The sequence below is a fragment of the Lissotriton vulgaris genome, chromosome 10 (assembly GCF_964263255.1).
Source record: "Lissotriton vulgaris chromosome 10, aLisVul1.2, whole genome shotgun sequence".
Taxonomy (NCBI): domain Eukaryota; kingdom Metazoa; phylum Chordata; class Amphibia; order Caudata; family Salamandridae; genus Lissotriton; species Lissotriton vulgaris.
Window position 1 is genome coordinate 161,769,079 of NC_141698.1, and position 27,612 is coordinate 161,796,690.

The 27,612-nt window shown below is 45.6% G+C and overlaps 1 protein-coding gene across 11 annotated transcripts in view; it reads left to right on the forward strand.

Moving 5' to 3' along the window:
* Positions 1-27,612, forward strand: part of CCP110 (centriolar coiled-coil protein 110) — a 429,539-nt gene that overhangs the window by 216,550 nt on the left and 185,377 nt on the right. For all 11 annotated transcript variants that reach the window (XM_086940777.1, XM_086940775.1, XM_086940778.1 and 8 more), the window contains 2 exons: positions 17,442-17,569; positions 21,342-21,528. In XM_086940777.1, the coding sequence (XP_086796903.1) occupies positions 17,442-17,569; positions 21,342-21,528 (315 nt within the window). The remainder of the gene's footprint in view (positions 1-17,441; positions 17,570-21,341; positions 21,529-27,612) is intronic.

A 27,612-nucleotide genomic window follows, 5' to 3' on the forward strand; every position in this document is an offset into this window, starting at 1 on the left:
CATATGCGTCTAATTGCCTCTTTGAACAATATAGTTTGCTCACTGTTCTAGGGAGGGGGCCTGGCAGGGGATGTCTTCTTTCTCCCTTACTTTTTGTCCTATCTAGGGAGCCACTTGCAGCCTGGTTTTGGTACAGAGCTCTGATACAAGGATTCTATCTTTCTTTCTAGAGATGTTATCTCTGCTTTTTGGTTCCATAGAACTTTGATCCACTCATCTGGTATGAATATTAAATGTAATTAAACTTTAGATGTTCAGATTGATCTGATTTTACCTTAACTGAAATTAGCCCTTTCTGGGTGGGACCAGTCTAACGTTCAAGGTTATTTCTTTGAGTCTGTCCCATCACAATTGTCCTTATTACTTTGTCTCTTAATATGAATGTGGATTTCACCAAACTCCTTTCGCCACCATAAAAACTCTGCTAGGGAGTAGAAGAAAATGGACATCAACATTCTGAAGCAAAAGTTTATTTCCAAACATTGTATCTTTCATATACTCACATGCTTTAATCATTCCCTTTCGTCAATATTTTGAGTGTTTATTACTAACCCAGCTGGCAACTTTACTAGGCAAGATGTATCCTGAATAATATCTCTGATTAAAGCTTTCTCTTCCTTGGTGCTGTTTATTGAGGAATAAGGAAAAGTAAATTTTATGTTCACTCATTCTTATCCTGCTCTGACACCTGTCACTGGCCGTGAGTGTCTGCACTGGCCTTCTCTTGTTTTGGAGATTTGGGAAGTAGTTTAAAGCCCTGCCACTAGGCAATTGTTGCCAACCAGATGTTAATAATTTGAAAACAATTAAGGAACCCGGAATTAACAAAATAGTATCTTTAGTAGTGGAAATCCAAGTAGACCGATGTATATGCATAGTGTCTGAATGCATTCAGCTGCCCAATTCCTTTAAACTAGGTGAACTCCACAAGATCCCTACGTAATGCCAGAATCCAAACGGAACACGCTTCTGAAACTTTTGTGTTTGCATATTTACGATGTAGCGACCTGCGATCCATCTGTCTATTTACTGTTTTGGGAGTTAAGCACCCTTCTCACTTCTGTTGGCCAAAATAATTTTTAGCATGTTTAACTTGGAAAAAATGGCTTGGTCTTATGCAAGCAAATGAAAAATTTCCTACCTTTCATAATAGAAAGCTTCAATTATATTAAGGATCTGAGGCGAGGATTATGCTTTCTTTCTTTGCTTTATTTTTCAACATCAGCCATGTTTTATAATATCAAGAAACCTCTGTTCCGATAAATACTGGGGAAAAAGAAAAAAAGCACATTGTCCAATCAGCACACTATAAACTGTACAACATTCATTCTTCTCTTATCAGGTCCTTTCTTTCTTCATGGGATGAAAAGCAATTCCATTCCTGATATCAGTCCTGTTTGGATCCCTCATTTCCTAGAAGAGAAATGGATGGGTAAAGCATGTTAAACAAACATCTGGTGAGGCAAAAGAGCACTTAACAAAACAGCCCATGGATGAAGAAATACAACGTTTCCCAAACACATTCTGACAACAGTATGCATAGGATATACTATAACCATCCTTTACTTTGATCAGAAGATAGCTTACTTGCTATCGATAATCTTCTTCCGCCTTGAAACCTGTGCAATCTGGTTCTGGGTGGGTTTGAGGTATGTTCGAGTGAGGGAGAAATCTTTGCCTCAAAGTCCTTAATAGAATTGTAACTTTCCGTTATGAAAGCTAGGAATTGTGTAAATCTAGTTCAGGACTGAAGGCAAGTATTATGCTTGTTCAAAGCTTATTTACCACCAATGTTGCAATATCCATAACTGACTGAAAATAGAAACATTAAAATGTTCAATCTGAAGACCAATCTACAGCATTTAGGATGTCTTCCAGTCGAGACCCCAGTGAAAAGGTCTTCGGTGCCATAGCACCCCTTGCAGAATGCCCTCTGAACTTGGAAATATCAATACCTGCAGCGTGCATTACCCATCTGATTCACCTCGCTATAGTAAGAGATGGGACTGTATAGAAAGGCTTCCAAATTGAAATGAGGAGTTGAAATGTGCCTGCCGGGCAGAATTCTGCAGTCACTGCCTCATAGGGTTTAATGCAGCGGACTACACACAATTTGGGATAATCAGCAAAAGCTGGGTAAGCAATCAAATCGAAATTATATTTTATTATTCGGGATACATGGAAAGTAACCCTATCCGAGGTAAACACTCTACCTGTAACGCAGAGAGTCCTGAAAATCTGAGACCAGTTTAAATGAGATCAGACATATTAGCATAGCTAGTTTACCTAAAAGTTCTTACTGGGATAGGTGCTTATAACTCTTCCAAGACAACAGGAGATTGAGCACTTTATTTATGTCCCCCAGGGTTGAGTGCCATGACTCTGGAGGAAAAGAGGTGAATTCTCCTCATCAGCTTTCGAACTAAGGGGTGTTCCCCTGTGTGAGAACTGTCGCCTGGGAGGTGTACAGCTGAAATGGCAGATCGAAAGGTATTAATCGATTTGTAGGTTAAACCTGCCGATGCCAAAGAGGACATGAAGTTCAGAACTCCTAAACCCATGGGATCCAAGTCCCTCTGGACACACCAACCCAGCCGTCCTGGCCAGGTGGTTTTGTATCTTAGTTGTGCCTTCGGCACGGGATTTTCATAAGAGCTGTTGAGCATCATGCGAAAGTCCAGGGAACTTCCATTGTTCCCTGTAATCTTCCACGCCATAGTATAGAGTTTTCCGATTAGCACTAGGGGATGTGGGATCCCCTGAAGGTCCAGGAGAAGATCTAGAAGAAGGGGGAGAAGAATTGAAGAAATCCCAGAAAGTTCTATCAGAACTGAATACCACACTTATGATCTCTAGTTCGGCGTGACTACCACCAGGTTCGCCGCCTATCTTCTCACTTGTACCGACAGTCTTGTGATCCTGGAGAAGGGTGGGGGAGGCAAACCCACTCTTGTGACTCAATCTTGGTGAAAGGCATCCATTGCTGCCACTTGGGGATCCGTCCTTCAGCTGAAGAATCTGTCTAGTTGGTGGTCCAGCCTTGATGCAAGCATGCCCACCGTAAATAACCCCTATCTTGCTTCTATCGCTCTGAAGATTGTTGAATGAAGCTTCCAAGGGCTCGTGCCTTTCAAGTATCTGAAGTTCCAGTCTGCCCCTTCATTGTCCTTGCCCGGCAGGTGTTCCGCTTTGATGAAAATGTTGTGCTCGAGGCGTTAGTGCCTGAAGGTTTTGGCCAGATCTACATGGGTCTACGATGTCGTCCCACTTAAGAGGTTGTTGTATCGCACAGCTGAGATGTTTTCCATCTTTCGGGGTCTCCGCACTGAGCCCGGTCTCTGGTCCAGCATCACACCATCAACAGGCCAACTATAAGCTCCAGACAGTTGATATGTAACTGTTGCTTCTGTGTAAACCATTGTCCTCCTGGGGCAGATCCTTTGCACCAAGCACTCCAGACACTCCTGCCAGCATCCAACTCTATAAAAAAGTCTGGACTGCAACCAAAGATTGCTGTCCTATTCCATGCCTCCATCTTATTTCTTCTCTGGCCTCCAACAGTGGAATTTTCTCTGACTAGGTCAAACCCTTGCATAGATGGTGAGCTTTGAGATGCTGGAGAGCCCTGTAATGAAGCAGGCCCAGAAATATTGCTTGGATGACGGACAGCAGGCCAACCACCCTGGCAATTTGACTCAAGTCTTCTTTCTCAATAAAGTTTTCCAGATCCTGGATTTTAATCCTCACAATCTTCTTGGATGAAAAACTCTCTGGGGACTTTCTGGATTCTATTGTGAAACCAAGAAAGGCTGCTTGCAGTTTTGGGGAGAGCAGAGATTTGTGTGCATTGATGATAAACACGAGGTCCTCCAGATGGTGGACCATCGTCTATATGTGTCCCTCAACCATTTATGAGCAATGGTCTAAGAGAAGGATATCGTCCATGTACACTATGAGCCGAGTTCCTTGGGCCCAAAGAGTTACCATGACCGGGCGCAGCACTTTGGTGAAGCACCAAGGGACTGAAGAAAAGCCGAATGGAAGAGAGGTGAATTTGTTGGTTTGGTTTTGCCAAATGAATTGAAGGTACCTGCGGTGAGACAGGGAATATGAGGACCGTGAGCGAAAATGTGCCTAGAGGTCTGGGCTTTTTTTAAGTAGTTGTAGGTGGCCACAAAATTCCCTAATTCTTTCATCAAGGGCTCCCTCAAATAAACCCCGTTGAGCAATGTGGCCACTTCTGAAGATGCCAAGTCACCCAGTTTTGGGTTCAATTCGAGCAAGGACCTTCTGCGTTCATTGGATAAAGTGCAGTTCACCTTTCCTAGAAAAATAATGGTGTGTTGTGTCATCTTGTCAACACTTCCGGGGCGAAAAGGGAGCCTGATTACTTAGCCTCCTCTGCCATATCCAAGGTCTTAGTCAGTGGAATCGTAACATCCATGAACTTATCTTGGCAGGAACGGCAAAAGTGGTTGATACCCTCCTTCGGATCTTAGACAAATTTACCCAAGAAAGTGGCCATTCTGCTATCGATTTCTAAAGGTCATGGCCCCTTTAGCCTCTAAGGAGGGACAGGGGAATTATGCCCAGACACTGGCACGGGCATCCTTCTCCAAAGGTTTCCTCAACCTGACCTTAACGTGAGCAGCAACTATCGCAGCTCGTGGCCAACCTGCAGAGGGGCAATAAGTCGTCCAGATCCAACATGTCCGACTCTTTGGGTAGAACTGAAGATGGCATCACCCCCATTTGGCGATGGGTGCCAAGGTCTGGATGGGCCCAGGTCAGTGGGGAATTTGTCAACCTGGATCTGTGCCCTCTGCCGTTGGTACTAGGGTGTCTGAGGAGGACAGGGAGTGTAATCAGAACATCTTCTTTATGTGGTTAAATGCTTCTGTATCCATGTTGTGAATGTGTCTGCGTTTTTTCGCTGCTTTGGAGGGAGGGGTGCCAAGCTGCTACGCCTGGTTGGAGTGGAGCAGAGGATGGGCAATAGGCTCCATCAAGAGGAGGGGCTCCGGGCAGACATAAGCCAGTTGTAGCAGTTTGCACTTCAGGCGCGCAATAGCAGATGCTACTGCCTGATGGATAGAGATATCCACCGTCGCAAAGGTAGTCATTGATGGGGTAAAACAGAGGCACTGTCATCCTCCATAAGGTCCACCTCAGAGTGGGGCATAATGAGCTGTGAGTGTATAGATTCTTAGTAGGGGCAGTTAAGACTGCAATATGGTGCTGTGTTATAGCTTAATCAATGAGCCAGGTGCTCAATTATGTGTGTCTCTCTTGGACCCAAACGCCCTTTATAATTTCCTAGTTCGAATAGCTGGAAACACAGGACAACTGCCTGCCAGACCATACAGACCCTGTGGGAAGTAATAATACAGGTGCCAGAAAAGGAATACATCAAATTCACTTATGGACCTAACAAGGACGTAACTACTGACAAAACCCTACAATCTCTGCCATACAGATCCGCAAGGAGGGCATTGTAGCAGGGGCCTCTTCACGTATGTGCCGACGACGGAGGCCTACCCTTAACACTTTACACTTTGAATAAGGAGGCACACTATACACTTTGCTGGTTACTTGCCGTCCCTGGCCTCCCGGACCCTCCCCAGAGCGGTGGTCTCACCTTTGTTTATCCTCTCGAGATCAAGCCCGGCCCGAGGGTGTAATGTGCAACATTATATAGTAGTAACCTTTAATAACCATGACAACGATAATAGTGGATGATCACAACAAACAGAGAATATGATGTGTGCCAAACACAGTTCCAGTAATGTCTGGGTTCCTCAGCACATGGAGTCTTTCAAGCTCTGGCTAGGCCTAGGATTATTTGTTAACTGATATGGATGTCCTCACTGGGTTACTGGTACTCCCCCCAGTTTTGGGTGTGATGACTGGGAGGGTTTGGTTCAGCTTACTCTGGAAACTCCTCATTCAAACCATCTCCCCCTTGGCTGGGCATTACCAGCTCTTCCTCATCAAGATTGTGCTCCATCGGAAGTGTCAAATCCCCTGTGCCATTCACAAGTTCATGAGTCGATGTAATCTTTTTGAACCAAGAACCATTCATTGATATTAAACACTCACATCTTTTGACCGTACTCATAGTTCCTTTTACTTTGACCACTTTCCATGGCTCTTGCTCAAACGGTGTTCTAAATTTCCACCCCGGATGCCTGCCCTTGATATTACCACCTGGTCCCCTGGGCTGATTGTTAACTCGCAAGCATTCCTCTTTCTGCTAGCCATGTCATTGTTTGTTTTCCTCCTGGCCTGTGCAGCCACACTATCCAACTCTCCTGGTACCCACTTGGCAGTTACAGGAGCTAGATCACATACAGGCCTCCTCATGAGCGACTCCCACGGTGAACAGCATGTGCTACAATGCGGAGGTTGGTAAAAAATTGGTAAAGACACCCTTCCATCTCCACCTCTTGATCAACTCCAATCCGGAGTGCTGTGTTGAGTGTTCACATGGATCTTTCGACCTCCTCGTTGGCTTGGGGCCACTGGAAGGGGGGGGGGGGGGGGGTGTCACTCATCGGTGTCACTAATCGGTGTCTGATGTTTATATGATGAAGGTAATCTCTGAATTCCTGACCATGAAAGGGTGGACCACTGCCCGTCTTGATTTCATCGGGCAGCCCTAACATGACAAAAATCTTGTCCAGTGCTGGATTGACACATTCAAAAGCAGTGGAGTGGACTAGTTCCATGGCCGGAAACTTAGAGTAACTGTCAATCGTGACTAATGTTAGGCGAACATCCAAGAAGCTCCCAAAGTCCATACTGATAGCTGACCAGGGTTTGGTGCTGGAACTTTCTGTAATTACAGGCATCGTTGGGGGTTCTCCCCTGGTAATTAGACCTTAGTGGCACCCACACACAAATTCTTCAATCATCCGGTCCACCCCTAGGGATCCACACCTTGGTCCTTAACCTCGCTTTCATTTTGGCCAGGCCTTGATGACCCTAATGGGTGAGCTCAACAGTTCTCCTCCAGAGACTCTTCGGTATCTCAATTTGTTGACCTTTTAGTTTCAGCCCTTCCATGCTTTTGCTGGGCTTATCCCTACACCTCCATAAGCTTGTTCTAGCCTCTCTCTCTTCATCTATCATACAATCTACTCCTTCCAGAAAAGTCTTCCAGAGATGTTCCCTCAGAGCTTCTTTTACTTTACAGAGACACTCATCCTCCTTAGTGACTTTGACTAGCTCGCAGACTTGAGAGTTCAGTGATCAACCTTACAAACCCCTCAACACCTCTGTTGATTTCTTGCTGTGTTTGGGCAGTCTGCTACCAGAAGGTGACGTGACAGATAATCTGCCAGGTTATTGATACCTGGACGGTACATCACTTCGAAGTCATACTGCTGAAGCTGCACCACCCACCGGTCAATTTGGGGCAGCACATTCCTTGCTGTACCTCCAAACCGCTGCACTAGTGGCTTGTGATCCATGATCACTCGAGACTTGTGCCCTCATAGGTATATGTTGAAGCGTTGGCAGACCCATCTGATGGCAAGCACCTTACGTTCGAGTCGCACAAATCTGGTCTCTACTGCCGACAGTGCCCTGCTAGCATAAGCAATTGGTACTCATTCTCTTTTAAGTCGTGCTGCAGTAGCACTGCCCCAAGCTCTACAGGGCTTGCATCAACTATGAATTCTGTGGGACTCCCTGGACTGACTTATTCTACCGTGGCTCCTTTCAACTGCGAATCTTTCACCTCCTGAAACACCTGAGACTCTGCACTTGACCAGTGCCATGGGTTGTTCTTTTTCGTGAGATCCCCAAGAGATTCAGATATGGTTGCCAGATGCAAAATGAACCTCCCACAATAGTTCTCCATTGCTGAGAAGCTTTGCATCTCCATTGGGGTTTGGGGAATGACGGCTGCCCTGATGGCCTCAACTTTCACCGGATCTACCTGCAGTCCCTCCTGGAAGAATTTGTACACAAAGAACTCCAGTTCATTGGTATAGAAGGCACACTTGTATTTATGTAGGGGCAGTCCTTGTTCGACAAGTCTCTGCATGGTCGCTCTTAATCGCACAAGGTGTTTCTCCTGAGTCTGTGAGAATATTGATACATCATCACTGACATTTATGACTCCTACCAGTCCTAACAGGGCTTCTCTTACGGCATCCTGGAATACCTTCCCTACCGAGGATAACCAAAACTAAGCCACTTGAAATGTCTCAGCCCCATATGTGTCGAAGGTTGTTATATATCGGATTGATTCATCCAACATGAGCTGGTGGTAGTCTGAGTTAAGATCTGCTTTTGAAAAATATTTTGCCCCATTAATGTCAGTGACAATTTTGCCAATCATGGGGGTAATGTGCCTTTCTCTGCGTATTGCTTTATCCGGTAACCGCATATCCACTCACAGCTTGATCACTCACTGCTGCTTTGGTTTGGAAGCAATCGCCAACGGGGACACGCACGGGGTGGGCCCGACACTTTTTCAACTACCCCCGTCTTGTCCAGCTTCTCCAACTCAGCCTCTACCAGGAGTCGCAGATGAAAAGGTACTCGCCTATGTCATAAGGCCACAGGTTTGACAGATCGGTCAAAGTGAAGTTTTACCTTGACGTTCTTCAAGCATCCGAGCCCTTCAGACAGCTCAGGGAATTTCATCATGAATTCCTCAGCATGCGACAGGTGAACCTGTTGTGCAAAGAGCACCAGTCCCAAGTCCTCAGCTGTGACAGCCCAGCAGCGTACCTGAGCTGTCCTGGGTGATATGAATGCCTGAGCTGTCCTGGGTGATATGAATGCCTGAGCTGTCCTGGGTGATATGAAATCTGGCTTTAGGATGTGCCAGAACAAGTCAAAGTGTTCACTGTTTTTGTGAATTTTTTTCTCCAATTTATTGCTTTCTTAAATAGTGCTATGATGCTTGACTCTTTTGAGGATTCGGAGTCAGGCACAGCAGAGACGGGTCATAAATCCCCAAAACAAAAAGAAACATTAAACAGCCAACACGTGTTCCGCCCCCTCACATTGGCCTTCTGGCCTGGGACTTCCTCAGGGCTGCACATTTGTGAAAAACAAATCTAATAATACGGCAACCAATATTTGATACATATTTACAGAGATGCAACCGAGCAGGTGTAAACATTCACCCCCCAAGATGGTGTGGTATAAAATTAAGTGTAGTAGATTCTGATGGAAAGGAGGAAGCAGGCGAGAAGGAAGGAAAAGAAAAAGAGAGCGAGAAAATAATATATAGGACCGTGATAGTAGTATAGACCGGTTGAAAACAATATGGGAGAGAGAAGTGTGGGCCAAGAAAGTTAAGGGAGGAAGAGGCACAAAAATAAAGTTAAAATTAATAGCAAGGGAGAAATTTTAATCACAGGACAATGCAGAAGGGCAAGGCGCAAAAAAAAGGTCAAGGGTTGAATAGGGTGATAGTCAGTGGAAGGGGAGAGTTGCGATTTAGCGAGGCACAAGACCAGGTTATGTGAAAAGTGAGGTAGTAACCAAAGTTGTGAAAAGAATGAGGAACCAAGGTCAATGGATTAATAGAAAGGCCCCAATGTCAGAGTTAGTGTAAAAAAACATCTCAGACATCATTATCAATTTCACGATAAGTCATAGAGATACATATGCAGTTGCAGTGTCCAAGTCATAAAATCATGTTCCATATAGGGATAAAAATATACAATAATGCAAAAACATTAGAGTTCATTCATGGTATGAGAGGCAGTGTACTGTTATTAGCAGACCAAACCTGTAACTCGTATTGGTCTTGTGATCTAGGGAGTCCTAGAGCTCCCATGGTAGATTATATCTTGATGGCCTGTGTGAATATAATCAATTGTTAATGTGGTCAAGCCCTTTTTAAGTCAACTCGAGTGAATTATCGGCACCATAAAAGGAGTACTGAGATGCATTCCCGCAGTGCTCTCTGTCAGAGAAAAAAGAGGTTAGTGCAAGTAGAACACTGGTAAAAGTGCCAACAACAACAATACCATAAAGCCCTGTTGCTATTTCCTATTATCTCAAATGTTTTTTAGGTCTCGCCTCTCAATGCGCATGCGCATTGAGCGGTGCGGGACTATAGGGGCTTAAACAGACCTTACCTAGACTGGCGATTTGATGCTGTGCATGTGCGCTTTTAGGTCAATGCACAAGCGCATTGACCTAAAATGCGCGTGCACAGCATCAAATCGCCAGCCATCTGTTGCCCAGCTTGGTGCGGCTCCACCCCCTGCAGCATCAAAGGCTTTCACGTTCGGCCGGCCGTGCTTTCAGTTTCACGGCGGGCCGTGTCTCCTTATTTAACTTGTGCCGCCAGCTAGTCAGCCTCTCTGCCCCTGTTGTGCCGCCCGACTTGTTTAGTTAAGTAATCCATGAATTGCATCTCGTTTGCAGCAGTCTCCAGGTGTGCTTCCAAACCTCCCGCGCCTGTGTGGTTGTGCCTAGTCTGTGTTTCTCTCTACCCTCCCATTGCTTCAAATCATGCCCCCACATGCCCCACCCTTACAAAAAAAAACACTTTTGCTCTTTTATTTAGAATAAACTTTTTCTCATTTCATGATTTCTATCCCTCTCATCCAAATTATTCTCCATTTAATCCACATTTTGCTTCTTGTGCAGAACATGTTTCCACTTTGGCTCGTGCAACCCATGTCAGCTTCCACTTAATAATATCTATGTAAACGTTTACCAGTAGGCAGCCTGGCCCCTTCCCGGAGCCGTCTTCCTGAGTCGTATCAGAGTCAGCATGCTGTGTTTCATTTGGCAATGGAGTGTGCTTTGTGTGGGCTGAGCTGCTCCCAGGGCACCTTGAGCAGGATTATGTTGATTGCAGCACGCACGTTTCTTTCTCTTTTGGGCTCCTTTCAACTGCACCCCGTCATCTGAACTACAGAGTAACTGACCCAGCCCTGCACTTGTGTGGGGAGCCATAGAGAGCAAGGGACATGAAAGCACAAACACAGCCACATGAGTGCATGAAAAACAGGTTTACACTCTTGTGTTTGTAATCGCCATTCTACAAAAGGAACAATGCTTTATGCAATGAACAGCACGAAAGGATGGAAATATAAGCATCTCCTCTTGTTTACCTTTGCGTTGTAGCCTTGGGCTTGACCACTAACCTAACCGCCTGATCGGTACCTGGCTGCACTTATATGCGGAGGATAATCCGAATCACCAGATCAACCTACGGGCCTAAATATTTATCTAAATAACATCTTTGACATTGATGCATGTATATCCACATACAACCTTTGTGAGTGGTCTTTTTAACTGTACAAATGTGCAATTTATATTCCTTTTTGGGTGCCCCGGAGCGCGCACACCCGCTTTTGTGAGGCGGTATAACAAATGTCAAAAAATCGAACTCCATGGGCCTAGTTATACTGCCCATGATGCTTTCACTACTTAAGACACCCCGTATGAGGCTGGGTATCGCTACGCATAAAAGGAGTCAACACAGTCCTATTTCCCAAATAGTGCGCATGGGCACAACAGTACTTTGCCTCTTCAATACTGCGCATGTGCAATATTCTCCCATTACGGTGGACTAGCAGGGCGCATGGGCATTTCAACGCATGCTTTGACAGACGATGGGCCCACCCACGAGACCAAGACGCAGGTGCTTGACCAAGCGCTATGTTCACACATTATTTTGACGCTGGAATACCGGATATGCCTTAAATGGCATTCAGTGTCACCTAACTACCGCAAGTCTTTCCCAATTATCCAATTGGCATGTATATTTAAATCTTCGCCTCCGCACTCCTCATTCAACCATGGAGCCACGGAAGGGAAGGTTTGGAGCAAACGAAATCTCTGGCATTGTAAGTATGGCATAGCCGAGGCAGCAATCACAACCTGGCATCTGGATTTCTGTGATGCGAGTACCAATGTAAAACGCTGCTTCAGAGACTGTGGGCCTCATTTATGAAGGCCTTGCGCCACAGGTGCATCACTTTTTCCCATTTTAAAAGTGATGCATCGGTGGCGCAAGGCCTTCATAAATAAGGCCCTGTGTATTTCTCTTTTGCCTCAACTTCTTTAGGATGCTATTAAGCACCTGGTACCTCCGTTTTTCAGGCTCATGTCGCCATTCAGCAAATGGTAAAAAGTATGCATCTTTTTTACCATTTCTTTTTCAGACAAACACTATAGTGAATGCAGGATACTTTTTTTTAAATCATGGTCCTTCTGAATAGAGTGTGTTTTGCACTGCTGGCATTTCATGCTGCTGAGGTCTCACCCTCACTCAGCCTCACACCCTCACCCTCACACCCCCTCACCCTCACACCCCTCACCCTCACAACACTCAGTGCTACAATACATATTATGTTACAATAGGTGTCACATTTGCGAAAGATAAAACTATTGGCATTGTAAATAACAAAGCTATTAATTTCGCTATTTTAAAAACAAGCACATAAATAAAAAATGTGTCTTTTACAATACCAATAGCTCAAACTTTCCTAATGCGAGACCTATTGCATTGCTGTGCTTCTCTCCCCTGCTGCACTCTCCTGCTCTCTAGAGATGTGGCCTAACGACCAGAGCTGCCATCTAAGTCACGTAAATTCAAAACATGTTGCATTCCAAATGCTATAGGTGTCACATTCGCGAAAGTTATAACTATTGGCATTGTCAATGACAAAGCTATCAGTTTAGCTATTTTAAAAACCAACAAAAAAATAAAATATTTGTCATTTACAAGACCAATAGCTCCAACTTTTCTAATGCGAGACCTATTGCATTTCCAATGCTTGTTTCCCATCCTGCTTTCCCTCACTTCTCCCTTTTCTCGTGGTTGCTTCCTTCCCCTGATGATGTAACGCCCTGTCACGGAGAGAGAAAAAGGCACTCACCTGACAGCTGTGGAGCAGCAAAGAAAGGAGTAACCTGATAAAAGAAGAACCTTTGTAGAGTTTGTGTTCTGATTGGAAAATGTGTTTCTTTTTTTGTTTTCCAGAGGTTTCATGGGAAAAGTAGTTTGGTAATATTACAAAACCTGGTTACTGTTAAAAAGTAAAGCGTAGAAAGAAAGCATAATTCACGCCTCCGTTCGGAACATAGAATTACAGTACAGCTTGCTTTGCATATTTTAAAGACTACTGTGCCATGTATATTAATTTCATGTAGTACCCACTCATATGAGGCTATTGGCACTGTGTTTGAGTTTAGGAACTTCGATCTTCCGAGAAGAGCTAGTTTACAGCAGTACAGTGACTGGTTGCTCCAGTGGCACTTAGCCCAAAATGTTTCTTAGTTGTCTACTCTCTGTGCTTTATACGTACTGCAAATCAGTTTACCTTGTCTCTCTATCTCTTTCTAGATCTTTTCTAACTTCTGTTTATATTCTGTGATTCCACAACTTAGTGTGGAAATAAAAAATCTATGCTAGCAAATGGAACATTTCACCTAATTTGATAATTCCCTGTTCCTATTCCTTACCTATGATTGTGTATTTCAACAAATTCTGTATCTTTTGTTTAAGTTCAACTTCAAGTTAGAAATTTGTATAGCGCGCTACTCACCCAGAGGGTCTCAAGGCGCTTAAGGGAGAGGGGTTCGCTACTGATCGATCAGCCAGGTTTTGAGTTGCTTTCTGAAGGAGAGGTGGTTCTGTGTAAGGCGGAGGTGGGTGGGCAGGGAGTTCCAGGTCTTGGCCGCTAAGTAGGAGAAGGATCTTCCTCCCATGGTGGCTCTTCGGATGCGTGGAATCGCGGCGAGGGATTGGTTGGACGATCGTAGTTGGTGGGTGGGGTGTAGAAGGTCAGGCGAGTGTTGAGGTATTTGGGTCCTAGGTCGTGGAGGGCTTTGTGTGCGTGGGTGAGGAAAAGGAACGTGATTCTTTTGTTGACGGGGAGCCAGTGCAGGTCTCTTAGGTGACCGGATATGTGGTTGTGACGAGGTATATCTAGGATGAGCCGAGCGGAGGCGTTCTGAATGCGTTGAAGTCTTTTCTGCAGTTTGGCTGTGGTTCCGGCATAGAGGGTGTTTCTGTAGTCCAGTCGGCTGGAGACGAGTGCTTGGGTGACCGACTTCCTTGTTTCGGTGGGAATCCATCGGAAGATCTTACGGAGCATGCACAGGATGTTGAAACATGATGAAGAGACGGCGTTGACCTGTCTGGTCATTGAGAGGGAAGAGTCTATGATGAATCCCAGGTTGTGAGAATGGTCCGTTGGCTTGGGTGCATTGCGTAGGGCCGGGGGCCACCATGAGTCGTCCCAGGCAGAGGGGGATGATCCTAGGATGAGGACTTCCGTCTTGTCAGAGTTCAGTTTCAGGCGACTGTTCTTCATCCACTCGGCTACGTCTTTCATCCCTTCGTGTAGGTTGGATTTGGCGGTGGTTGTGACTTTGGTGAGGGAGAGGATCAGCTGGGTGTCTTCTGCGTAGGAGATGATGAGGTTGTGTTGGCGTGCGATGGATGCGAGGGGACTCATGTAGACGTTGAAGAGGGTGGGGCTGAGCGATGAACCTTATGGAACGCTGCATATGACTTTGGTGGCCTCTGATCTGAAAGGGGGGAGGCGGACTCTCTGTGTTCTTCCGGCGAGGAAAGAGATGATCCAATCCAATGCTTTGTCTTGTATCCCGACGTCCCTGAGGCGTTGTACAACGGTGCGGTGGCAGACCGTGTCGAACTCTGCGGAGAGGTCCAGAAGGATGAGGGCCGCTGTTTCCCCGTTGTCGAGCAGTGTTCGGATGTCGTCTGTGGCTGCGATGAGGGCGGTCTCGGTGCTGTGGTTGGCTCGGAAGCCGGACTGTGAGGGGTCGAAGGAACTGTTAGACTCAAGGAAGGCGGCGAGTTGACTGTTGACGGTCTTCTCGATGACTCTGGTGGGGAACGGGAGGAGCGAGATGGGGCGGTAGTTCTTAAGTTCGGTGAGGTCAGCTGTAGGTTTCTTCAGGAGGGCGCTGAGCTCGGCATGTTTCCAGCTTTCTGGGAAGGTAGCGGTGTTGAAGGAGCAATTGATGATGTCCCGGAGTTGGGGTGCTATGACGGATTCGGCCTTGTTGAATATGTGATGGGGGCATGGGTCAGTTGGCGACCCGGAGTGGATGGAGTTCATCAAGCGGATGGTGTCTTCGGCGCTGATCGGGGTCCAGGCGCGGAGGGTGGTGGTGGGGGAGCTTCGGTTCAGTGGTGAGGGGAGTGGGCTGGTCGCCGAAGCTGTTGTGTATGTCTGCGATCTTGCTGTGGAAGAACGAGGCTAGAGAGTCGCAGAGGTCTTGAGAGGGAGTGATGTCGTTGTTGCCGGCGCTGGGATTGGCGAGTTCTTTGACGATGTTGAAGAGTTCCTTGCTGTTGTGTGCGTTGTTATCTAGTCGATCCTTGAATGCTGATTTCTTGGTGGTGCGGGTTAGCTGGTGGTGTTTGCGGGTGGCGTTCTTGAGGGCGGTCATGTTGTCTGTGGTTGGGTTTCTTCGCCAGGCTTTCTCGAGGGTGCAGCAGTTCTTTTTGGAGTTCTTGAGGTCGTCGTTGAACCAGGAGGCTTTTTTGCTTCCAGACTTGTTGGGATGGTTTTTCAAGGGTGCTAGTTCGTTAGCGCAGTGGGTGATCCACTGTGTGAGATTGATGGCTGCTTGATTTGGGTCCTTTGATGTGGCGGGAGGGTTTTGGTTCAGAGATGTGGTGAGCTGGTCGGTGGTAATATTGTTCCAGCTTCTGCTGGGAACTTGTTGTGGGTGGTGGTGGGTCGTGGTCTTTCTGAAGCTAAAGTGGACGCAGCTGTGGTCTGTCCAGTGGAGTCCCGTGACGTGATTGAAGGAGATGTGCTTGCTGGAGGAGAAGATTGGGTCGAGCGTGTGTCCGGCGTAGTGGGTGGGGGTGTTCACCAGTTGTTTGAGTCCAAGATTGGCGAGGTTATCCAGCAGGGTGGTGTAAATGTAAATGTAAATGTATTGGCATTTATATAGCGCACTACTTACCCGTAGGGTCCCAAGGCGCTTCGACCGCTGCGAAACCCTTCCTGGCTTCCCTGAGAGATGGTCCCTTAATGGTTATCTCCAGGGTGAGACCAGGCATCCCCGGCGGTCTGGTGGGGCCGTTAGTGAAGATGAGGCAAGCTAATGCCCAGAGTTGCCGAGTGTGATCGCTGATCAGAGTGGGCACCGAGGCAAGAGAATTATCGAGTCCGCTGACCCTGGTCCAGAAACCTGCCGCGCCGGGAATCGAACCCTAGTCCCGGGCCGTTGTTATTTGGAAGTTGAGGTCCCCTAGGAGAATGTAGTCTTCAGAAGGGAGGGCGTGTGGGCTGACAAAGTCAGCAATGTCTTCGCTGAATTGTGTGCGGGGTCCCGGGGGTCTGTACATGAGGGTGCCTCTGAGTGTGGTCTTGGGGTCGGTGTGTATCTGGAAGTGAAGGTTTTCGGCGGCAGCAAGGGTGTCGTCAGAGCTGGTCGTGATGCGGATGGTGTTCTTGTGGACGATGGCGATGCCTCCTCCTGTTTGGTTGATGCGGTCCCTTCGGATGATCTTGTAACCGTCTGGGATGGCTATGGTGATGTCTGGCGCTGATGAGGTGTTCATCCAGGTTTCCGTGAGAAAGGCGATGTCCGGCGAAGTGGTGTCGAGTAGGTTCCAAAGTTCAATGGCGTGTCTGTGGACCGAGCGGGTGTTGAGCAGGATGCACTGCAGGTGGTTGTTGTTGGAGCTCAGTTTGGCATTTGTGATTGTAGAGTGGGACTTGATGCTGCAGAACTTGCTGGATTGACAGGTGAAGGGTCCATGGGTACGTCCTGGGGCGGCTCGGTGGCAGTTGTGGAGGCGGCCGGTGTTGAGTGCAGTGAGGGTTGCGGCGGCGTACGTTCGGCGGGGGGGAAGGCCTCTGCGGGAGCCAGGCGCGGACCAGGCGCGGACAGGCATAGACGGGCTTACCTTTGGCGCGCACAGGGCGCTTCCGCTGCGCGTATGCGTCTCTGCCTTAAGTGGAGACCGGATGGTGGGGCAGAGCGAGGGAGGAGCAGCTGGGAGGCGGGAGCGGGGTGGCGAGTGGGGAGGGGATCGGTCGGCGATGCTGTAGGGAACGGGGGTGGGGCCGCGGGGGAGCAGCGGCAGGGAGCGGGGTGGAGAGACGGGCTGGGACAACAAAATTTCACCAAACAACAACAAAAACAATGCAGGGCGAGATCGGGGGCACAGTCTGGCACAGATACTTAATTAAAGCAGGGTCAATACGATAAAATGCACAATCTGGCACAAATACGATGCAGGCGAGATCGGGGGCACAGATACGATACCACAGGAAGCGGGCAGAGTTAATACGATATCAGCACAGGCTGCAGGCAGTGTCAATGCGATATCAGGACGGCCTGGAGCGGGTGGAGCGACCGGTTCTGACCAGGTCAGACAAAAGCGTTATGCAAGCAATGTGAGTGGAGATCATAAAATGTGTTGAATATGCTAAAACATGAGTTCTTTTACTTTCTAGGAGCCCATATTCTGAAAACAAAAATGGTGGCTTTTGAAGAAATGAGGAAGAGACTTGAGGAACAACATGCCCAGCAACTTTCCCTCCTGATTGCCGAGCAGGAGAGGGAGCAGGAATCTTTGCAAAGAGTAAGTGGATACCATCACTGAGCAGTCATAGTCATTGCGCCATTTAGGGCATTTTTGCAGAGGAAGTACAAGAGTCATGGTGTTCTCAGGTTTGTCTATTGTTTGCTTTTGTGCTATCCAAGTTTTTAGAGGCTAGTTTAATTTAAAAAAAAGTGCTAGATAGTGCTTAAAGTCCCTTGAAGTACTTTATGACCCATTTGTCATCTGAATGCATTGTGAAGGTGCAGTTATCTTTTTGTAGCTGCTGCATTGAAAACATTGATTTATTAACGCTGTTCATAATGGCAGCTATATCTATCTCAACAGCTACGACACCACACCACTAAAACATGCTCAAGACTTCCTCTTGTTTTTAGGGCTAGTTGTGCATATATATATATATATATATATATATATATATATATATATATATATATATATATATATATATATATTATTTATTTCCAATCCTGTTTCTCCAAATATAAAGCAGGCACCGACTCCGTGGGATAAGAATCAAAGATTAATTTATTCCAAAACGATATATATAGATATTCTACATCTATATCAATGCTTTTACTTCTCTTCTGACTTGCCACCACACTTTTTGTTTCCATGGGACATGTTACAATTTATGTGTAAATATTTCAAGGCGTGATTGCACACCTAAGCATGAGGGCCCTATCTTAAATCTAGTACTTACTGAGTAGGAACAGCCTCAGTTTGGAGTCTTCAAATGTGTCAGAAAGAAGTTGGTTAATTCCACAAAAATTCGATATAATTCCCAGATCCAATCTTTGTGTCCACCATGTTCTGCTTAGTAAACTGGGACCATAATGGTCTTCCATCTATGGCTTGATCAAATTGAACAGATAAATTAGCTTGCAAAGTTCCATAACTTTCAAAGGTTCTGGTAAAAGTGCTCAATGGAGTATGGCCCGGGTGCTTTTCCCCCTACACTTTGTGAGATGGCCTCTTCCACCTCAGCCATAGTTATCTTAACATCTGCTAGTTTTCTTCCATCAATATTAAAAATATCCTCTATTGGAGGGACAGCATGAACTTTTCTGTAGTGGGCTTCCCATACTTCACTAATAATATGGCAGCAAACTAATTGTTTTTTACATATCATATCAGAGACAATGGCCCCAAAATGTCTGCTGTCTTTTGTGCGAACTGCCTGCACTAATGAGTCCCATTGATCTCTTAAAACTGCCTGCCATAGTTTAGACGTGGCAGCCCTGTATTGCTTCCTCAAGATGGTAACTGGTGCTTGATCTCTAGGCTTTTTCCCAAGTGCTAATCTCAAATCCCAATTAGCCATGGTGCAAACATGATTGAACCAGCCACGTTACTTATTAGGGGGCCGAACGGGTTTGAGCAGGGTTCTTTTGACACTAGTGCAGAGATCACTAAATGCATTCACACTGTGGTGTGAAGTGTCCTTTTTTGCCAAACAGACTTTCACCAATCTCATACTTTTAATACTACTTCAAGGGTTTGGGTGGGAACACGCATTCTCCATATCAACTTTAGATTATCTGTGGAAGGGTGAATTTTGCTACCCCCAATCTCTCTCTCTTATGCATTTTCCTGGGACCCAGTAGGAGGACAACCTCATGAGGATTATGGTCGCTAAAGGTAGATGGAACAACAGACCCATACATAAAAACCTCCTCCAAGCTCCTTGTGACAAATATATCATCTATCGTAGAGGGTGCTCCTCTTCTTGTATCGGATGGTGAGGCGATCGTGTCCTTCCTTTCAATTCCAGGAGGTCAAAAGATGTTAATATAGTCTCCAACTCCCAGCTTCTTGAATCCAGCCACCCACAGTTTCGGCATGGAGGGAAACTAACATTAAAATTACCAGCAAGACACAAATACAGTGTGTGAAGTAGGGTAGCAACCGTATCAGATAACTTAGTAAGGTAGTTTGCACAGTTTTAAAAACTTTGTTTTGTTTTTTTTCAATGAAATCGTTGTTATAAAAGTTAAACAAGTGAAGGTTAAAATGGGCTCTCCAACGTATCAGCAGCTGTTTCTAAGATATCCACATGGCCACCTGGAGCCATATTTAGCCACACTGCCAGCCCAGCGGCTGCTCAACCACAATTGGAGTTATTAGCTGGGATGCTATATCATTGAAACCCATCAATAAGCAAAGGCCCACCCTCCCACGTCTCCTGCAACATGACAATATCATAACTTTTGTTGAATGATAGCCAGTCAGGCAAGCATAGCTTCGAGCAGAGTCCGGCCACATTACATCTCACAATTCTTATTGGGGTACTTTCAGGAATAGGAGAAACAATAGTATAGTTAGCAACCCTGGGAGAGCTGGACAAACACTCCTTAGGGGCCGCAGCCGCTGACAGACGTTCAACATCTCCAGACTGTTGAATACTTCAAATTTGTTTGTGCAAGTTAACGGTTAAATTTCCCAAGAGAAAGTGGCTGGAAAAAGCGGTGGTACTGCAGGCTTATAAAAAAAAGCTGAGGGGTAGCAACACAATTTGGAGGTTGGTGTGGTGTGGCGTGGCAGTTCTCTCTGTTTCAAAATAATGTGTACAAGCAATGGAGTCTTAGAATTTACTGCTACACATTCACCTACAATGTCCTTGTGTCCCCGCACCACCCATCCTACCCTCTGCACCATAATAATTTCCTCCGCTTCCCTGGTATCAAAGTACTTATGTTATTCAGCCAGTGAACAGTTTTGTATTTAATTTAGTTGCACCCAAGATTCAACAGAGCCCGTCTTCAGGGGAGGAACACCTGCAAGTACCAGCACAAATAAGCAGGCTGCAGTTGGTAAACTCAAAGTGCCTTTACAAGGGACAGTAGACTCCAAAGATCCTCTTGAAGATCCATTATGACAATCCTATTTTTCTGTGCTACACATTAGTACAGGTACAGAAACCCTTTATTTTAGTTTTAAGTATGATGCCAGCCTGCTAGGAAACGTATGTTTTGATTAAAATTATATCTGGTCATTTATTTTTAAATAAGTTTAATCTCAGGGTGCCATAACCAGACGTACAGTTTTGCCACTGCTTGATGGAACTTATGCTGTAATTTATGTCCCAAAGTACGGAATTTACAAGAGAAACAATCTGTTTTTGAGACACAGGTATAGAACTGGTGGGATTTTGCACTCATAAATGGGGTTGATTTTGAGCAAATTCCTAAACGTGGTGACATTTCTTTATCAACAGAATTGTTCATGGGGGTGGATTTGTGGTCATTCCAGTTCAAGTGCAACTTAGCAGTGAACATCTACCGCCTCACAAGTTTTTGGGTATTTTCCATTGCCACCCCCAACCCCCCCCCCCGTGATAAGCTCTTATATCTCCATCAAAGGCAGTCATAAATGTTTTTTCTGGCAGATAGTTTCTTGGGGTCTAGGGGATATTGTTTCTCCATGGGGACAAAATATGTCTCAATGGAGAAATAAATCAAATGTTTCAAAGTTGAAATGCATGTTAGTGTTCCATTACGTCACGCGGTAATGTTACCCCTATTACTTTTCTGTGTGTAAATGTCCGTATTGAAACTGTCAATGGTTGTACAACCGTAGACATACTTCTTGAATTCTTTGCAAAATCTCATCTTCTCTCAGGCTTTTCTGCACCAGGCCCTAGTTTACTATTCTGTTTTTGAAAAAGCGCAAACAGTATTGCACGTTCAAGCACAATGAAGTTGCACTGAAAGTGATCTATGTGTAGACTTTGATTCAGTTTCCCCATGCACATTTTCAAAGTAAGTAACTCATTCATGGGACAATTTTGCAGGAAATAGAACAACAGGAAAGAAGACTAAAGGACAAGAACTCGGATTCCTCTGATCCGCCCAAGGCAGTCGAACCGCATGTAAGCAATGGAATTGGTTTGGATTGGCGGAAAAGAAATGAAAGTGCCATGTCTGACATGAGGTGGACTCAGATGGACACAGACAACAGTTCAACTGAATACAGCACGGGTAGGTCTGCTAAAAAAATTTTTTGAAATGTAAGCTTCCACTAATAAATGTTTGCATTATCGTACAGTGTTGTGAGGTCAAACAGTCTTTGTTTGAAAGCACCACCATTTCTACAGGCGTGTTCTAATCACATGACTTCAAACCTAATGTTGGTGATTTATTTTAGTATTGTTTTTACTGTTAACAATGAATTCTTCGTATTTGTGTTGTCATCTGTATGGTCCACTGCTCGACCACATCTAACTCCCCAAAAGCAGACCTAGCATCTGGAAAAATGCACCTGGAGCGAAAGGCATTAAAACCTACAAAGAGGCCATCTTTGAAAGTTGAAAAAAATGCCTTGCTAGTATTTCCTTTTGTTGGACCTTATTCATGGAGTCATAGGGCATGTAAGAGCTACTGGGCCTCGGCTGTCCTTTGCCTCTGATGCCCCAGGATCCTTCCTATTCTGGCTCTGGAAATGTGGCTAAATACTTTCCCTTCAGCACTTGACTCTTGGTGGTAGCGATGGCAAGCAGTGACTGGCTTCTCAGAGAGGTAGTGTGGGGTGGAGGGGGCAGACAGAACTGTAATAAATGACTTTTTCAACCTGATGCTTTAATTTAGATAAATGTTTTATTACACATACATTGAAAACCAGATACTAAACAGGAAATACTAATGGGCACAGCTAAAGGATCTTGTATTAATGCTACTGTTTCTTTGGATGCTATTCACCACTTCTTTTCACATGATTGTTCTTTCTCTTGAAAGGCTGTGTAGATTCGCCTTGGGGTTAAACTTCCTGTGCTGCACAAATCTAAAATTACCCCAGTTCAGCATAAGCAGCACTCTATAGTGTATAATCCTTGTTAGCCTCACCAGTTGTAGGTCTCTGTGTCCAAATCTCAGCCTTTGGAGAATGGGCGACACTCTTCTTCACCCACTCGTAGTTCTGGGAGTGGCTGTGCTATTCAGAGTATTCCCTTCTGTCAATCCAGGCTGACTACAGCAGGAGACAACAGTATGGGAAGCTTTCTGAGATACTTTGAGTCTCAGGGGCCCCATGGTATGGAGCAGGTCCCTCCCTGCTTCTGGGTCACCTGGTGACGCGCTGCAGGTAGTCCACACCATTTGAAATGGGAGGGTGTCACAGCAGCACAATGGGTAGCCTCAGGCGCACCTCTTGATCACATTGGTGAGGGCTACAGTAGGTGCACTTCTAAGTCACAGTGGTGGTGTTTGCCAAAGCAGAAATCTTTCCCCATCACAATCTACCAAATGGCAGTGCTGCAAGAGGACTAATGAACAGCACATCTCATCAAAAAGCCTAAATCAGTTAAAGGAGTCTTGTCTCCTCTCTGCACTTCAGTGTTTAGGTCCCCCCTGCCACCCGTTCTCAAGCTTCAGAAATATCCATAGCCTTTGTCTGAGAGAACATCGTGTGCATGGGTATAGGTCAGGGGCATCCAAATTGGATCCAAGAGGCCTCCATTACTCTGTGGATTCAAAAGACCTCCATTACTCAACGGATGCAAAAGGCCTCCGTTACTCCAGCTGATACATACATCCAATATAAGTATTACACATGCCACATTTACAAACAAGCACTTGGGATATGAGCAGTAGGATCTGGGTTGGTGCATAGAAGCACAACCTTGCACGAATTAGAACAGTAAGCCTCCACTCCAGGGACACAGATAATGTATGGTCACAACTGTTGAGTCTCACAACATGGTGTGCTGTGCCACCTTTCTACAGGCTAAACCCAGGACCATGACTGTAGTCCACAGTGAGCAAAATGAGGGCAGTTTTAGTGTGCCCCTCCAGGTTACTGGAGATGTCCAGGACCTCGCATCAACGGAGAGGCCTAGGACTCTACACACACCTACCGATTAATATGAGGCTATGGCTAGCATCAAAAACCAAGTTACCGAAACTGAAGACCCTTGTACTGGTTAAGCAGGGTGATATTATTGGACTCTGGTACTGAAAAAAGCAGGATATGGCTCTTCCACAGGTTTAAAAAGGATCTGGTGCTCAATATGGATGGTAATGCATGTGGCACTTAAACATTGAAATGCATGCTACTCTGGCTAGCCAAGGGTTCTATATTGGGCATCTCAACAACCGGGGCGGGTTAGAGTAGGGGTTGAGGATTCACAAGATCATGGGATCCACAACTATAATATCTTAGATGAACTTTCGTTGGATAGGTCAGGCATGTGATAGTAATGTTGATGTGATACCAGCCAGACGTGGCTCTATGCAGTGAACTCAAAATGTAAGTAAAGTCTTGGTTAAAAAAACATATTACTTGATTCTCCTAGTTGGGCACTCCGGGCAGGGCAACACAACTATTTACCATGAATCCCAACTCGTAACTAAGTGTGGGCATATTTTTATTAATTTTTAGTTCTGCGGGAACTGGATTTTTACTCAATCTGCTAATCAGCTCCCTCTTCCAGAAGTGGAAAAAAACTGCAGGCATTTAGTGCCTCTCAGTGAACTATGAACCACTGCAATATTTTCCAGAGACCCTTTGGCTGATGGTAGGTAATCTGAATTGCTGAAACCGAAGGCACTTTCAACAATTCTGCTAGTCTGTCAGAAAAGGGCCTCCATATTTATAACCTTCTGACTGGCTGTTGGCAACCAATCCCTCTATAGTTTAAGGAAGCCTGGGCAACCCAAGCTAGAGTTGCTTGTGTTTCGGGGTAGGAATCTGGCCTAATATATTTTAGTCCACCTGCAAAGGAGATTGAGGGTTTTTTGTACATTATCCGCTGCACCTTGATGAATCATTTCATTTATATTAGTAGTGGCCATCCAATACAGTTAATCCAACCTATGTTTTGTTTTTGTGTTGTCCTACTCTCTAATGATGACAATTGTTATAGAAAATGGGCGGGGTTTCCAAGCCATCTTGAGTTTGTTTAACCTTACTTGCATTGCTCGTTTAGATTCCATTCCCTATGGAATCCACTGCGAAGGGAAGGCCATTGCCTTGTTTTCAGCACACATTACCATGAAGGACCTTTGTGCTTTGGCTCAAGTTACAAACCAGTTCCACCATGCTGAAGGCAAGAGAAAACGATACTGAGATATTGAAATTGGCTTGGTCAAGTGATGCACATTTCATTTAGAAAATGGGCTTTGTGCTGAGAACAGAGACTCTACCCCTTGAATAGACAAGTGGTATGTCTTCAGTTTCACCCACAAATGGTTGCAATGGAGATGTGGCTAATGGAAAGAGAGGTGCACTTTACAAGAATTGTTTTCCGATAAATGTTTTGGCATGAACTTTGAATTTGACTGGACACTTGGAAATGGTTGCTAACCTAGGCGTAGGATGTGGGGAACCCCGCCCTTACTTTTTCATATAACCTTTTGGACTCTAGAGCACTGCACACCCCATGTATAAAAACAACTGAACCAGGGATGGAGTGATGACTTTCTTCCTTTTACAGGCTTAGAACAAAATCCCTAGGGCTATTGAGAAAATATGGGTTTCTAAGCCTTAATCATAAGGTGGTAGACTGCAATATGTGCTTAAAATGTACCTTACACTTCTAGAGCCTGATTTCCTGCTTCCTGAACTGTTAGTTAGACCATAACCAGAGACTATGTAGGCAATGTTTTGAGCTCCTGCATGTTTGTTAAACCTGTGAGTGACGCACTGTGTTATAGCTCTTGAGCTTCCATGACCAAAGCTGTACTTGAGAGCCAGCCTCCACTAAGCGACAACCACAAGGGGCCATCTCCACTTCAGTTTTGCAACCCACATGGGGACCAAAATGGCTGTCCATCTACGGCTGTACGCTGCAACCTCAACCCTCTGGTACCACCCTTTAAGCACAAGTGTGATTTCTTGAACTGCTGCAGATCAATTGACACCGCAGAGTGTGACCACTTCCACTGAGGGACTGTGCTTTGCTACATTTTCTCCTGATCCCCTGTGGTAATTAATCTCCTCCCTCTCCCAATTAGCGAGATGAGTGGTAAAACTTTGGTTGTAGGATGTGGTCCTGTAGATCACATGCCTCTGCACACGTCTACCATCCAGTGTGAGGCGCAGACTCTTGCAAGTTTTCTTTATTCTAAGTGGTGTTTGGTCACTAGATGTCTGGTAATTTCTCTTTTAGTCCTCAGTGCTCCAGGGCAGACACTTTCTCAGATTGTATTTTTCTGCTTTCGGCTTCTGATTTTTCTTTTCAAGCTCTGGAATCTGTGCACAACAACCAGACATTGTGTGATGGCAGGTATTAAAAGCTTTGAACTCCTCCTGACAGTTTATAGTTTTGATTTGACCTGGATTGGAAGGATCTGCCATTCAACCAGTTATATGAGAATGACTGTGGGAAAGGTGGGTGATGGAGAATGTACTGTTATAGTTCTGCTAAAAATGCAATGCAAAATTCTCATGGTCAGACCATTATTTGGTATGTAACAGTTTCTTGCTTCAAGACCACAATAAATCTGTTTATGATTGCAAGACATTCAAGAATAAAAAGATAATTGGGTACAAGAGGGAGGGTCACTGGACGCATTTCAAAATGAGGCATCAGAATTTGCCAGATCCGCTTTTTGACCCAGAGGATCCAAATAACAGGAACTGGCTGAGTAAGGACTCTCTGGCCTGGCACCTGGGGAAGCGATGGACAGTCCTAGCACCATCTCTTGGGCAGGTTCCAATGTGGAGGAGGGCCTGTAGAGGTGAAGGTTGCACCAACGGCAAAGACCACTTCCAGCACATCATACTACCTCCTGCAACAGAGGAACTGACCTCCAGGCTTCAGCCTTACATACCTGCACATGGAAGCAGGGCATCGCTCTCATAGCAATCTGGTATCAAGAACGGAAACTCAGTAAGCGAGGGTCCAATAGCCACTCTCTGCTCAAGGGAGGTCTCAAGCCAAGGATACCAAACATGGAGCAGAAAGAAAATCAACCAAGCATCCAAGGCAAAGAGCTTTTCTTCTTAGCACCAAAACCCGCTCTGACGTCTGCTCCAAAAAACCTCTAAGCTCAGCATTGAACGAGCGTGCTCGTCTGACCATAGAGCTGCAAGACCATCCTGATTTTAAATAGAGGAGATTCTACATCCACATCACTTTGAAAATTATCCTGGCCTTCTCTTGAGCCGGATACCACACTTTTGAAGAAAAGGATGCATGCCTGCGAGAAGGCTGTCTCTGAAAAACACGAGGGATACCAGGTACCTAAAAAGCCACAACAACCAGGGCCTAATCCATGGAGTCATCCTCGACACACTACAGAATCAACTACCAACTCCCAGCCCAATACCAATCCTGCCACGGTCGTTGCATAGATTGCCATCACCACAGGTCGCCCAACACATTCTCTCTCACTCAGAGCCCAATAGTCAAGATGACTGCCAGGACCCCTGTGACCAGCATCAGCCACCAATCTAGAAACATGACCTGAGGGAAGACTATAACGCTGACATTCAGGGCGAATCTAGCTTGGAGCCTTATTTTAGAAAACCATCACTCTGCCAGTGACACAAACATATCATGCCATTATTCAACGGGAGGCTGCGGACAGTGGAAGAGGAAAATGAGGAGGACATCCTCATAGAGACTCTGTTAAAGGCAGGAAGCTCTGTCCAGACCCTGCTTATGTTTGGAAACCAGACTAGGTGTGCTCCAGGGAACATAAAGGAGCCAGTGAAGACCTAGATTGTCACTCCCAGGATAGAGATGAATTACCAGACTCCTAGGAGTACTCCTCCTATACATTAGGAGTCAGTGCTGCATGCCTTTCCAGTGGTGCATATGGCCTCAAAGAGCTGTGGTGCAGGGCACAGTTAACACTCATCCTCTAGACATGGAGAGCCAGAAGATAAATGCCTCTGTGACGAGTGTTGCGTTTGGGTTGCAAACAAATGGCACAGCTGGGCCTCCTCAAAACATACAACACCCACAGAAGTAGATTGAGCAATTCAGTTGGGCAAGCATCATGCAGAAGCATATAGGAAGCATTCTAGGAAGTGTATTGGATGTATGCCCTAGACACTGCCTCCAGAGAGTGAATACCAGTGCGATCCTGCTCAGGCATTCGTGGCCTAGGGTATCCCAGTTC